Genomic DNA, 13098 nt, shown 5'->3' with positions numbered 1-13098 from the left:
TATATTAATGAAATTTAATAAAAATAAATAATGATAGTAAAGTTAGCAGACATTTGAAATTAAAAAAAATTTTTTTACGGAATAAATAATGAAAAAAAAAATATTTCTAAAAAAATGCACATGTTGAAATTTTCATAAACTACACGTGCAATTTTTCAAAATATTTTTTGTAACATTCATTTCTTTGTTAAAAAAATCCAAAGACTTTTAAATGTCTGCCAACTTCATCGACAAATAAATAAGCGAATAATTAAAGTTTATAAAAAGAGTTTTCGGATTCTGGTAAAAAAAATCATTTACCAAATGACGGTATTATTTAATTCATTTTTTTATCAAATTAAAAATTTGAAAACATTTAAATAAAATCGATCCTGAAGTTAACAGACAATCGATAATTTTCGGATTTTTTTTCAACAGATCAATTACAAAAAAAAAAAAAAAACTAAAAATCTGCATGTGTAGAAAATTTAAAAAACTACAGGTGCAATTTTAAAAAATTTTTTTTTTTATGTGCTATCGTTTAAAAAAAAATCAAAAAATTATTAAACGTCAGCTACCTTCAGTATCGAGTAAAAAGTGTAATTATGCTGTTCTATTTATTTTTTGTTAATTATAAGTGTATGTACTTTTTTTATAGATTATATTTATTGTAAAAGTTATAAAGAAATTTGTTTAATTTTTTATTCTTTATTTGCTAAATTATAGAACTAATAATATATTTTTCTTTGCAGACCAATTGATAAGATTAAAAAAATTTCGAAAAAATTTAAATCATTTTTAATTACTTAAAATAAATAAAGTAGCAGAATTGCACAATCAAAAAATTAAATATATAAAGAATGGAAACGGTAATTATACCGCGGCCTAGATAAAAATGTATTCAATTAAAATTTAAAAAAAAATCAATCAATTTTTTATGCTGAAAAAAATGCACACAATCTATTGATATTTTTTTTTCTATAAAAATTAAAAAAAAGCAGGCGTTTATAATTTTTCACTCGTAAGTTATTTCTATAATGTAAGTTACTATAATTAAAATAAATAATTATTGTCATTAAAAATTCCCACTAAATTAAAATTCTTAAAAATATGTATTTAAATAACGAGCTTGATGGTTTAAACTTCCGATATTACTCATTAATAAAAAAATATTTATAATCGCTCTGATTTAATATTTATAAAAAGTTAATAAATAATTATAAGAAAAAAGATTGTGTAACAATACGTAAATTTTTTAACAAAATTACAAAAGAAAAACAGTTAAATAATAATAATAATATATTTTTAATCGTTGATAAAATAACTTACGATTTAAAATGCACAAGCCTTATGGCATTGGTTATTATTATTGTAATAAATATGTATAAATTTTCAACAGAGATATAAAATAAAAAAATTGTATATTATTTAAATTTTAAATGCATTGCAGATGGAGATAAAATTGTAATTATTAATTTGTAATTCATATTCATTTATTACTATTAAATAGTACTCTATATTATTAATAAATATACACATACATATATAAATATATATGTACGTACACATAGACAATTACCTTTGTCATACAAGTAATGTAAATAAACTTATATTTATACGAAATGTTTTTTATTTCCTTTTTCTAAATATTACTTACGATACTGAAATATGATATTGAAGTTAGCCGACGTCTAATAATTTTTGAATTTTTTTTTTAAACATTCAATTATAAAAAAAATATATTTAAAAAAAATTGCACCTGTAGTTTTTTAAATTTTCTACGTGTGCGTATTTTTAGTTTTTGTTTTTTTATAATTGATTTGGTGAAAAGAAATTCCGAAAATTATTAATTGCCTGCTAACTTCAAGATCATATTGAAATTAGGCGATGTCTAATTTTTAGATTTTTTTAAAAAGGATAAATTCAAAAAAAAAAATATTTGAAAAAATTACACCTATAGTTTTTCAAATTTTCTACATGTGCATATTTTTAGCTTTTTTTTTTAAATTACTGTTGAAAAAAAAATTCGAAAATTTTTAACCCTGATAATTTTAGGAATCATATATTATTTTTATTAATTATAAATGTTCATTTATATAATTCTATTTAAATAATTATATATATTCCTATATAACATACATATTTATATAGCTATATTTATATCTTTTGTATACGTGGTATATCCTCAATAGCTATAATAAAACAATTCACGCATGCCAAGTAATTTATAATCGATTTTTTGATAATTTTTATTATAATGATAATTTGAATTTTGAATTTTATAATTTATTTTTATATTATTATTATTATTTTTAAATCTAATTAAATAAGTTACATTCATATTTATCTTAATTATTTTTATGCAGATCTATAGTCTGGTTCAAAAGTAAACTTAGATTACGATATAAGTAAGAAATATATTTATTTATGTTATATAATTATATCTATTGATAATCAGATAATTATAATAATAATTGTTAAATATTTTAATTAATATAAAAATTTCATTAATATTAAAAATAAAATAAAAACGATTTATTATTTAAAAGAAAAAGGGGGAAAAATTAATAATTAATAATTTTTTTTTTTAGATAAAGAAATTTGTAATTAATTACAGTAAATAATTAATTAATATATTTGAATGCTAATTTTAATTATTAATCAAATGATAAAAAAATAAAAGTAAAAATTTCAAATAAAATTGAAATTTAAAAAAAAAATTAGCAGTAAATTTAAGATTTCAAAAAATTGATTATTTATAAATTCATTATTTTGAATTTTCGTATAAAAATATAAACAATTGATATATATTTAATATATATGCGCAAAGAAACTCTACTCTCTTGCAGAAATAAAACAAAATAAAATATTTCGAGCCATATGTTTTTAAAAGTTAAACGTGTAAACAAATATATCAAAATATATATAAAAAAAAACCATAACCTATGGAAAAATTTTTAATTGTCATAATAAGTAAATAATGATTAAAAAAAAATTTGTGAGTGATTGATAATAGATACATATGTATATGAATATAAAAAGTATAAAAAAGATAAATAAAAAAAAAAATAATTTGTTGGTTTCGGATCGGCCCGTCCCTGAGAAATCAATATGGCCTCCGGCCGTGGTCGGGGCACGCGAGTTCGTAATATTTTTGTAAAATAATTAACAAAAACATCATACGTTTTATTTAAAAAAAAAAAAAAAAAAATACTCTATTATTTAAAATAAATTTTATTGCCGCCGACTGGATTTTAAAATAATTTCTTAGGCTGTAGTTAATTTTGAAATTTAAAAAATAGTGGATTTAATTTAAGTCACTGCCGAAGAGTGATGACCGGAGCCGATTTATATTTTTTATATTATAAATAAATGAATAATATATGTATATTATATATTTATGTGATAGATAATGTGTGGGGTATATTAATTTAGCCGATAAAGATGTTGGTTTATTGATAATAAGTCACAGAAAATTTAAAATGTCTGAAGATAAAAATATTGGTGTCGAGGGTTGTCCGGAAGAAGAGGCTGAGGATGATGATATGGCGACGATATCTGCTGTTGAGGATAAAGTTAGTATTGAAAAAATTTTAGAAGGTATGACTAATGAATTTAATCGCAGTATTCATAATAATTCTGTTGGTAAAAGTGCTGAGGATCAGCAGCAAGACGATAACAATTTTAAAATTCCCACTGAGTATTTGGAGGAAGAGGATACTGATACTAATAATGGTAATGATAATGATAATGATAAAGAATGTAAGTTGATGGAAGTTGTTAACGATATTGATGATGATGCTGAAGAACAGCAGGTTGATGAAGAGGAAGAAGAAGAAGAACATGAAGAAGAGGAGGAGGAAGAAGAGGTAGAGGAAGAAGTGGGACAAGTTCAGAGTCTTGAAGACGCGGAAGTTATCGAGTTACCCAAAGCTGAAAGCAAAAAAGATAACATTCCAAGAATTGTTTTGACTTTTCGTACGATTGATGAGACAACAAATGATGGTAGAAAAACTAAAATATCAAGTTGCGCTTCTAATTTGAGCCTAGTACCAGATGAACTTGGAAATTGTGATCAGATTGGAGGTGTTTCGGTTAAAATAGAACACTCTGATGATCATTCAGATGCGGCTGAAAAGTCGGACAATGAGGAGAATAATGAGGGAAATGATCAAGAAAAACTAGACTCTGATAATAAAGATTTGGATAATCAGCAGGTTGAAATTACAGCTACTGAAGTTGATGAAAATTTGGTTGATGCTGATGTTGAAGCTGGTGCTGATACAAATGCTGATGTTGATACTACTGCTGATGCTGAGATGCCAAGTGAACCTACTGCGGTTGATGCTGTCGCTGATGATGTAGACGCTGGAGTTTCTAATGAACCAACAGCTGAAGTTGATAATGAAAAGAAAGAAGAGGAGCCCAGTGTTGTTAATAACCAAGTACCTTTGACCAGAAAACGAAGAAGAAGGACGAGACTAAGAGCTTTCAGTGATTCGACTGAAGAAACTCCTAGTTTGAAACGTTCTGCTCGTAGACTTTGTAAAGAATCTGGTAAGAGTACGGTACTAGAAAGTGCAATGGCGATAAAAGAAAAGTCAAACTCTACTGAAGAAAATAAAAAAAGAAAATATACAAAACCTGGACGGCCTAGACGAACAAACAATAATAAAGAAATAAAAGAATCTAAAGTTACTAATTCTTACAGTGACTATAATAATTATTCTGACAATTCAGTTCATGACAGTTCTAAAGTATCTAGTCCAGGTGATAGTAATGCTAATGATACATTATTAGCTGATGAGACACAAAATTCGCTTGTTGATTATGAGGGTATGCCAAAATTGTCACCTATGATTAAAGATTCTCCAGCAAAGTCGGATCCTGTCGACGATAGCTCAGCTTCGGATGTTGATAAGCCCTTTCTTAAACCCGCTGCTGGGAGAAAAAAAGACCGAGGAAGACCTAGAAATAATTACGCTGCTAGAAAAATTGTTAAACATGACTCTTTTGAAGGTAAATTATTTAATTTAAAAAATATTACTATTATTTTTGTAATTAATTTATTTATCTTTTAGATGGACCATCTGCTGCAGAAGCTGGAAAAAATAATGACTACCCTGAAGGTATTCAATTTTATTTCCCACTCAAAATTTTATACTAGTTTTTTTATCATCTTAAAGTTAACATGATACTGAAAATAGCTGACGTCTAATAATTTTTGGATTATTTTTCTGAGCGATAAATTGTGAAAAAAAAATATTTGAAAAAATTGCACCTACAGTTTTTTGAATTTTCTATATGTGCATATTTTTAGTTTTTTTTTTTTTTCAATTGATTTGTCGGAAAAAAAAAAAAATCCGAAAATTATTGTCTGTCAATTTAAAGATCATCAGTTAACAGACAATTAGTAACTTTTGGATTTTTTTTTCAACAAGTCAGTTTAAAAAAAAAAAAAATGCATATGTAGAAAATTAAAAAAACTATAGGTGCAATTTAAAAAAATTTTTTTTTTTTTAATAATTTGGCGTTTTTAAAAAAATCTGAAAATTATCAGACGTCGGCTGGCTTCAGTATCAATTATCCTAAAGTTAACAGACAATTAAAAATTTTTTGATTTTTTTTTATAACAAATTTATGACAAAAAAAAACTAAAAATATGCACATTTAGAAAATTTTAAAAACTACAGGTGCAATTTTTTCAATTTTTTTTTTTTTATAATTTATTGTTTAAAAAAAAAATCCACAAATTACTAGATGTCGGCTAACTTCAATATCATGTTTTTTTTTATGAAATATATAAAAATTTGTTAAATACTAATTAAGTAATAATTTGAACTTAAGAATATCATGTGCCAACAAAAAGAACCCGTAGGAGTATGGTACCAAGTCCAAGTCCAGCTGAAGGACAAGCATCAAAACCAGAATCTTCAGCAGTATTTAGTGAGGTAAAAATTAAAAATAATTAATATTAATCAACTGATAAGACAGAATCTAATATGATAATTAATAATAATTAAATATTTGTTATATATTTGATAGACTTATGAGGAATCAACGATATGTTTATGTCAAATGCGATCGCAGTTATATGTCACAATAACAGGATCAGGAACACCATTATTTTGTACAGCAATAGACTCAATAGACAACAGATTAATTGGATGTTGCAATGAAGTAGACAGCAATGACGTAGCGATGAGACGTCCGAGTACACGTGTACCGTTCATTATTTTATGTCGCGCTCATAAAGAACGTTTATTACGTCACAACTGTTGTCCCTCGTGTGGTTTATTTTGTACTCAAGGTAAATTTGTACAGTGCAATAATGGACACCAATTTCATCGTGATTGTGAGATTTACGTTAATAAGAAACCCGTATGCCCTCATTGTGCCAATGAAACGTCTAATTATGACGTTTTGGTAACAATGTCTGGATCACGTAAACCTGTTTACATTCCAACGCGTAGAAAATTTTCAAAATTACCTTCTGCTAAGATGACATTACCTGGAAAAGGTGACAATACTAAACTCGCAGAAAGACCACCAAGTCCTTTGGTTAAGCCTGAAGATATTAAAATACCTCAAGTTACTATAAATACAAATGAACGTCCAGAACGATTTACAATAATGAGTCTTTATACTTCTGTTAAAAATGGTGATCTAGATAAATTAGTTAATGTTTTAGGTAAATTACAATCAACAAATTTATTAATAATGTATTTATTATGGTACCAGCATCGAAACTAAGTTTCAGTTCTCCACAGCCAGTTGAAAGAGGCGAACTTCAATCCAATACCGTGAATGAATATTAGCAAACGCGTAAATTGTCAATGTCTTCAATCAGCGGGCAGAAACAATCTTGTTTCCGCTGGCAGATTGAAGGCTTTCGCAATTTAATTAAGGAAATTCTCAGACAGTTCCACCGACTTTTTAAAAATTTCCGATGGCTTTCAATTATTATAATTGTATTAATTAATTTAAAAAAAATTGAAACTAATTGAAAAAAAGACAACGTAGTAGTAATTTTGCCGAGGTATAGAATTTTAAAATAATTATTTATTGTAATTATATCCTGTCTTAAAAAGGACATGTTAATTAAAAAATCCTTTCGATAACTTATTTTACCACTATTTGTAATCTACTTTTTGTCGTCACTTGTGTCAAATCTTTTAAATAGATATTTTTTCGGTGACATGAATTTCTGATCGTTTTGTCAACATGTTGGTGCCTTATCGATCTGTCAAAAAACAGCCTAAAAACTGAAATGTAGAGACAATTTTTGCCTCAATTTCAAACTGAATGGTTCATATATTTGATATTAAGGCGAAAAAATTGGTCTTATAAAAAAAGTTTTCAAACAAAAGTTGTAGGAAATTTAATTTCATAAAAAAAATGTCTCTTATGATTTTTTTATACGATCAATATTTTCACCGCAATTCCAAAATTAAGATTCATAATGAACGATTCAAATTTTTGTTAATTATGAAAATCTTAATTCGAAAATTACGGCTTTCTTATTAGTCCTATGAAAAAATTATAAGAGACATTTTTTTCATAAAATTAATGTTCCTACAACTTTTGTATGAAAAATTTTTTTATACGATCAATATTTTCGCCGCAATATCAAAAATTTGACAGCATTAATTATTAATTGTTATTTTTAAATCAAAGCAAAAATCCTGGCTCTGATATCTTATAGATGTCACAAGGCAAGTGTGCTACTTGGAGAGTTGAATAAATTTTAGCCTAAAAAATTTGAATTATAAAATTCACATGATTTTATTTAAATTTATTTTCAAAATTTCGTTTAACTCCTAATTAATATCAATTGTAAGTAATTTTTTTTAATACTATATCGGCAAAATTACTACTACGTTGTCCTTTTTTCAATAAATGCTTTAATTTTTTTTTTAGTTAATTGATGAAATTTTTAAAAAGTTAGGGGCAGTGTCTGAGAATGGCTTTAAACTCTGACACGTCATTTGTTGAATAGTAATTTCTTACCATTAATTTTATTTACGTAAATGACAGTTCTGACTGTGATTGTTTTATAAAAATTAGTGTGAATAAATAGTATTTATAATTACTGTTTAATTATAAATTGCAAATGACAATTTACGATTACGCTAATAGTCAGTTTTAAATTAACTTGTTTTTGACTGGCTGCTAACACTGAAATTTTAAGTTCCAATGCAGGTAATCATTAAAAATCGTGTGTAACTCGGGATGAAAGATGATGTCAGACTGCGGAAGATGTCAGCAAACTACCCTGGTCTGAAATCGTTTTGTTTCATCCCTTGTCACAATATACTATTATTTATTTAATTAATCAATTAATTAATTATTTTAGCTTGTGGTTATAATGCGAATCACACATTTCGTGAATATTCACATCGTACAGGGCTTCATATAGCTGCTGATCGTGGTAATTTGGGTTGTGTTCATGCTCTAGTACAAGCTGGTGCTCAATTAGATGTTATGGATAAAAATCAATTGACGCCTTTAATGCTAGCGGCAATTGGAGGAAAGACTGAAGTTGTACGTTACTTAGTACGTGTTGGTGCTGATGTTACACTGAAAGGCGAAGATGGTATGACTGCATTACATATGGCTGCTAAATCCGGACACCTTGAATCCTGTAGAATTATTTTGTCTGAATGTAAAGTACCTAGGACTTTAGTGGGTAAGTTTTATTATTGTTTTTTTAATAAATTATTACTGTTAATTAACCCTTCGACCATTAAAGTATATATAAAGTATTTTTTCAAAATTGACAAGCATAAATATAACTGACCTTACAAGCTTTAAATGAACTTTTAAACGCTACCGTCTACCTTACGGATTTAAACAATTAAATAAATAATCAAAAATCTACTTCCATTTCGGCTGCCGAACGACTTTTTTTTTTTTTTTTTTTTTTTTTTAATTAAAGTTTCAATTTTTTTTTAATTAATATATTTAATTTTGATATGTTTATGACAACTGAAAGTTTTATTGAAATTATTATTGGTATTATTTTTTATACAGATTCTGTTGATGATGGTGGTTGGACTAGTCTAATTTGGGCTTGTGAATTTTGTCATGTTGATGTGGCCCGATTTTTAATTGAAAAAAAATGTGATCCTTTGATAAGAGACGCTGAGCAAAACATTGCATTACATTGGAGTGCTTACAGTGGGAGCTCAGATATTACAGAGATGTTACTGAATGAAGGATGTGATGTAAATGCTGTAAATGTTCATGGTGACACGCCACTGCATATTGCAGCTAGACAGGATCAGTATGCTGTCAGCGTGTTGTTGTTAGCACGTGGTGCCAAAGTATCGGAAGTAAATGTTGCCGGTGAAACAGCTTTAAATTGTTGTACGACTGACGGCGATACGATGGCGGCTTTGAGATTGAATGCCAAAGTTATTGAATTGTCGGAGAGTATGTGGGAAAAAACAACGAGGATTCTCACAAATGATATCTCACGTGGTAAAGAATCAAATCCTATACAGTGTGTAAATGGATTTGACTCAGAAGATAAGCCAACAGATTTTTTGTATGTCGTTGAAAATTGTTTTACCAGTAATATTAATGTTGATAGGACAATAACTTCGTTACAGTCGTGTCACTGTGAAGATAATTGTAGCTCGGAAAAGTGTCTTTGTGGTAATATTAGTTTAAGATGTTGGTATGATGAAGAGGGTAAATTAATACCGGAATTTAATTACGCTGGTGAGTTTGGATTTACTTTTTTTAATTCTCTTAAAAAAAAAATTTACATTTTACTTTGAAGAAATATTTTCATAATTTTTTCATTTATTAAAATAATTAAGGTAAAAGCCCCTCAAACTGATCAGTATCATTAGTTGCTCACTTTAACTGATAAATACGTTTTTATCATTTTTATTAAAAATAATTCATGAACCTAAAGATCGGAATGTTTTTCTAAAAATAAAAAAAATTATTATTTCTAAATATTTTTATCAGTCAATATAATATTGACAAATACATTTCAAAAGTTTTTTTTATAATACTGGAGTTAGCCAACGTTTAATTATTTTTTTTTTATTTTTTAAAAGGAATATTAAAAAAATTACACTTGTAATTTCTTTAATTTTCTACATGTGCATATTTTCAGTTTTTTCTTCGTTATTAAATTGAATTGTTAAAAAAATAATCTCAAAATTGTAAACTGTTGGCGAACTTCAAGGCCATAAGAATTTTAATAACAAAAAGTCATTCATTAAACCCTAAGTAAGGTAAAAGCCCCTATACCCATTCACTTTTCATTGGAGTGAGATTAAATCACTTAATATAAATTAATAAATAAAGTGAAAACCCATATTTTTTTTTATAGTTATTTTTTGAAGTTTTGAGTATTAGAATAAAATTTAAGTTTGAAGAATAATGTTGATAATTAATTATTATTAATTTTTTAAATAAGGTCCTTGAGTGTACTTATAGTTACTTAGTTGTACTTATATAAAAAATTTTACCTTATTAATAAAAGAAAAAAAAATCAGTGACTGAAATACTGAAAACGGTTGTTTTTAAAATTAATGACTATTATCTTTGATTTGAAACGTGATACGATTTATTTGATAGCAATCGTATTCAGTGTTCGAATCTCTGGAAAATGACTATGAATTTTCAAAGGCAAAAAAATATTTTTCACTATGTAATTGATTAGTTTTATTTTATTTTATTTGTTATTTTTTTTACAGATCCACCGATGTTGTTTGAGTGTAATCAAGCGTGTGCTTGCAATAGAATAACGTGCAATAATCGTGTAGTTCAACATGGACTGACTCAACGATTTCAATTGTTCAGAACAATAGGCAAAGGATGGGGTTTGAGAACTTTACGGCATATATCTAAGGGTAGTTATGTTTGTGAATATGTAGGCGAAATAATATCCGATTCAGAAGCTGATCATCGTGAGGATGATTCTTATCTATTTGATTTAGACAATCGAGTAAGTATTCATTTTAATATAAAATAACATTCAATACCCGATCAAGATCTAATAGCAAATAAGTCTTGATGTATAATATATATCTATTGCCGTTAATAAAATAACTATTTCTTAATTAAAATCTTTGAATCTTGATAAATATTTATAAAAAAAAAATCACCTGTATTTTATAAACTAATGTTTTATCCGACTTTTAAGGATGGAGAAACTTATTGTATTGATGCCCGACGTTATGGTAATTTAGCACGTTTTATAAATCATTCTTGTGCTCCAAATTTACTTCCTGTACGTGTTTTTGTCGAGCATCAAGATCTACATTTTCCTAGGATAGCCTTTTTTGCAAATCGTGATATTGAAGCTGACGAAGAACTTGGGTAAGTTTTTAATTACTTAACAAATTAGTAATTGAATAATTAATTGTGTATTTTTTTAAACTTTACTTACTTAGATTCGATTACGGAGAAAAGTTTTGGATAATAAAATATAAATCATTCACTTGTACATGTGGTGCATTAAATTGCCGATATTCCGAAAAAACAATCCAAGTAACATTAGATAATTACAGAAAAAAAATCCAACAGGAAGAGATACTAGCTGGACAATTAAACTAATAAATTATGAGCTCTGTTTTATTTAAATTATATATTTGATCGTGTCGATCACAACGAATAGTTCTTTTTTAATTAATTTTTATTACAGTTATGAATATTAGAGGAACAAATAATATTTTACGGTAAGTGGGAAAGTTATTGAGTACAAACGACTAAACAATTGATGATTGTTTAATTTTATTATATTTATTAATGATAAAATGCCATTAATGCAGCTCATTATTATTACTTACAGTAATAAAAACTTTTTTTTTTATTTATTAAATGATTTACTTGCCACTTTCATGCCGTCAAGATAAATTACAAGAATTTGTTTAAATTCTCATTAACAAAATTAATTATTATCAATTTCAATAACTAAAATAATGAGTAATGCATTTTAATTTTTTTTTATTTGTAAAATATTAATAAAGTAGAGAGAAAAATGTATTAGTTAAATTAATTCATACATTAATCTAATTGACTGACTGATAAAATAGATAAGAGTCAAATAAGTTTATTTAAAGTTATATTTAATTTCTTTCTTTTTTCTTTTTAAATAATTAAATTTATTATATTTTATTTTTGTTTAAAAAATATATTAACATATGCGATTTAATTAAAGATATTTTTATTTATGAAAGATATCGAGACTAATTATTTAAAATTATTTTTCTTTTTTAATTGAAAATAATTTTAAAACTTTTAAAAAAATCAAACGACATAGAATAGGCTTCGAAATAAATCAGACTTCTCGTCCTCTGTAATTATAATTAAAATTAAATTGTTAACAATTCGTTTGCTCATCTAATGCTATTGTTAATTATGTAATAATTGTAATGATAGTTACAATAATAATAATAATTGTCTAGTAAAAGATACTTTGCTATAAATTCACTTTTGTACAAAATAAATAAAAATGAATTTTTTTGTATAATAAATAAAAAAAAAGTTGTAAATATTTGTAATTGTCAAGTAATTTTTTTATTTATTTATTTTTTTTTTTTTTTTTTTTTTGTAAATTAGATCAGTTGAAGTGACTAACATAATTACCAAGAATTTCAAGAACTTACAAGTTCTTAAAGTTTGTCAACAATCTTAATGGGGTTTTAGTAGTGAAATGGAATATATATTAAGTTATTTCAAGTACTAAGAGCTTTTGGTACTTGTACTGGACTCAACTTGACCATAAATCGACTGCATTAATTATTTTAGTTAGTAGGATGGTTCAGGTCTTTCAACTTTAATATATTACCAGTTTATTTATTTATTGTTTGTACAATAAATAATATTAAATTTTGAAAAAAATCCTTTCCTTTTTATGATACTGAAGTTAGTCGACGTCCAATAATTAAAAAAAAAGAATATTTAAAAAATTGCACCTGTAGATTTTTTTATTTTCTTCATGTGCATTTTTTTTTGTGAATAATTTGTTGAAGAAAGAATCCGCAAATTGTTGATTGTCTGCTAACTGCAAGATCATTCGTGATAATGATTCTGAAGTGTTAGCCGACATCTAATAATTTTTGAATTTTTTTAAAAACGATAAATTATTAAAAA

At 25.8% G+C, this 13098-nt stretch overlaps 1 protein-coding gene across 2 annotated transcripts; it reads left to right on the top strand.

The window, feature by feature from the left end:
* Window positions 1-3075: 3075 nt before the first annotated feature.
* Window positions 3076-12405, top strand: LOC103573421 (histone-lysine N-methyltransferase EHMT2). 2 transcript variants are annotated; one of them, XM_008552503.3, is made up of 10 exons: window positions 3076-3554; window positions 3632-4998; window positions 5061-5108; window positions 5827-5930; window positions 6025-6670; window positions 8336-8668; window positions 9013-9705; window positions 10698-10948; window positions 11147-11322; window positions 11397-12405. In XM_008552503.3, exons 1-10 carry the CDS (start codon window positions 3517-3519, stop codon window positions 11557-11559), a joined length of 3819 nt encoding a protein of 1272 aa, XP_008550725.1. In that variant the 5' UTR covers window positions 3076-3516; the 3' UTR covers window positions 11560-12405. The 2 variants fall into 2 exon arrangements, with proteins under 2 accessions (XP_008550725.1, XP_008550724.1); XM_008552502.3 differs by having other exon boundaries at window positions 3076-4998.
* Window positions 12406-13098: the final 693 nt, after the last annotated feature.

This window comes from Microplitis demolitor, chromosome 7, assembly GCF_026212275.2.
Source record: "Microplitis demolitor isolate Queensland-Clemson2020A chromosome 7, iyMicDemo2.1a, whole genome shotgun sequence".
Taxonomy (NCBI): domain Eukaryota; kingdom Metazoa; phylum Arthropoda; class Insecta; order Hymenoptera; family Braconidae; genus Microplitis; species Microplitis demolitor.
This window is presented reverse-complemented; position numbering and strand designations above follow the sequence as displayed.

Bases quoted from the DNA above. Each gene is read 5' to 3' on its own strand.
- LOC103573421 (XM_008552502.3), top strand. From the start codon at position 3,462: ATGTCTGAAGATAAAAATATTGGTGTCGAGGGTTGTCCGGAAGAAGAG. The intron at 5,931-6,024 runs GTAAAAATTAAA...TATATTTGATAG, and splicing joins CTTCAGCAGTATTTAGTGAG to ACTTATGAGGAATCAACGAT. The intron at 8,669-9,012 runs GTAAGTTTTATT...TTTTTTATACAG, and splicing joins AGTACCTAGGACTTTAGTGG to ATTCTGTTGATGATGGTGGT.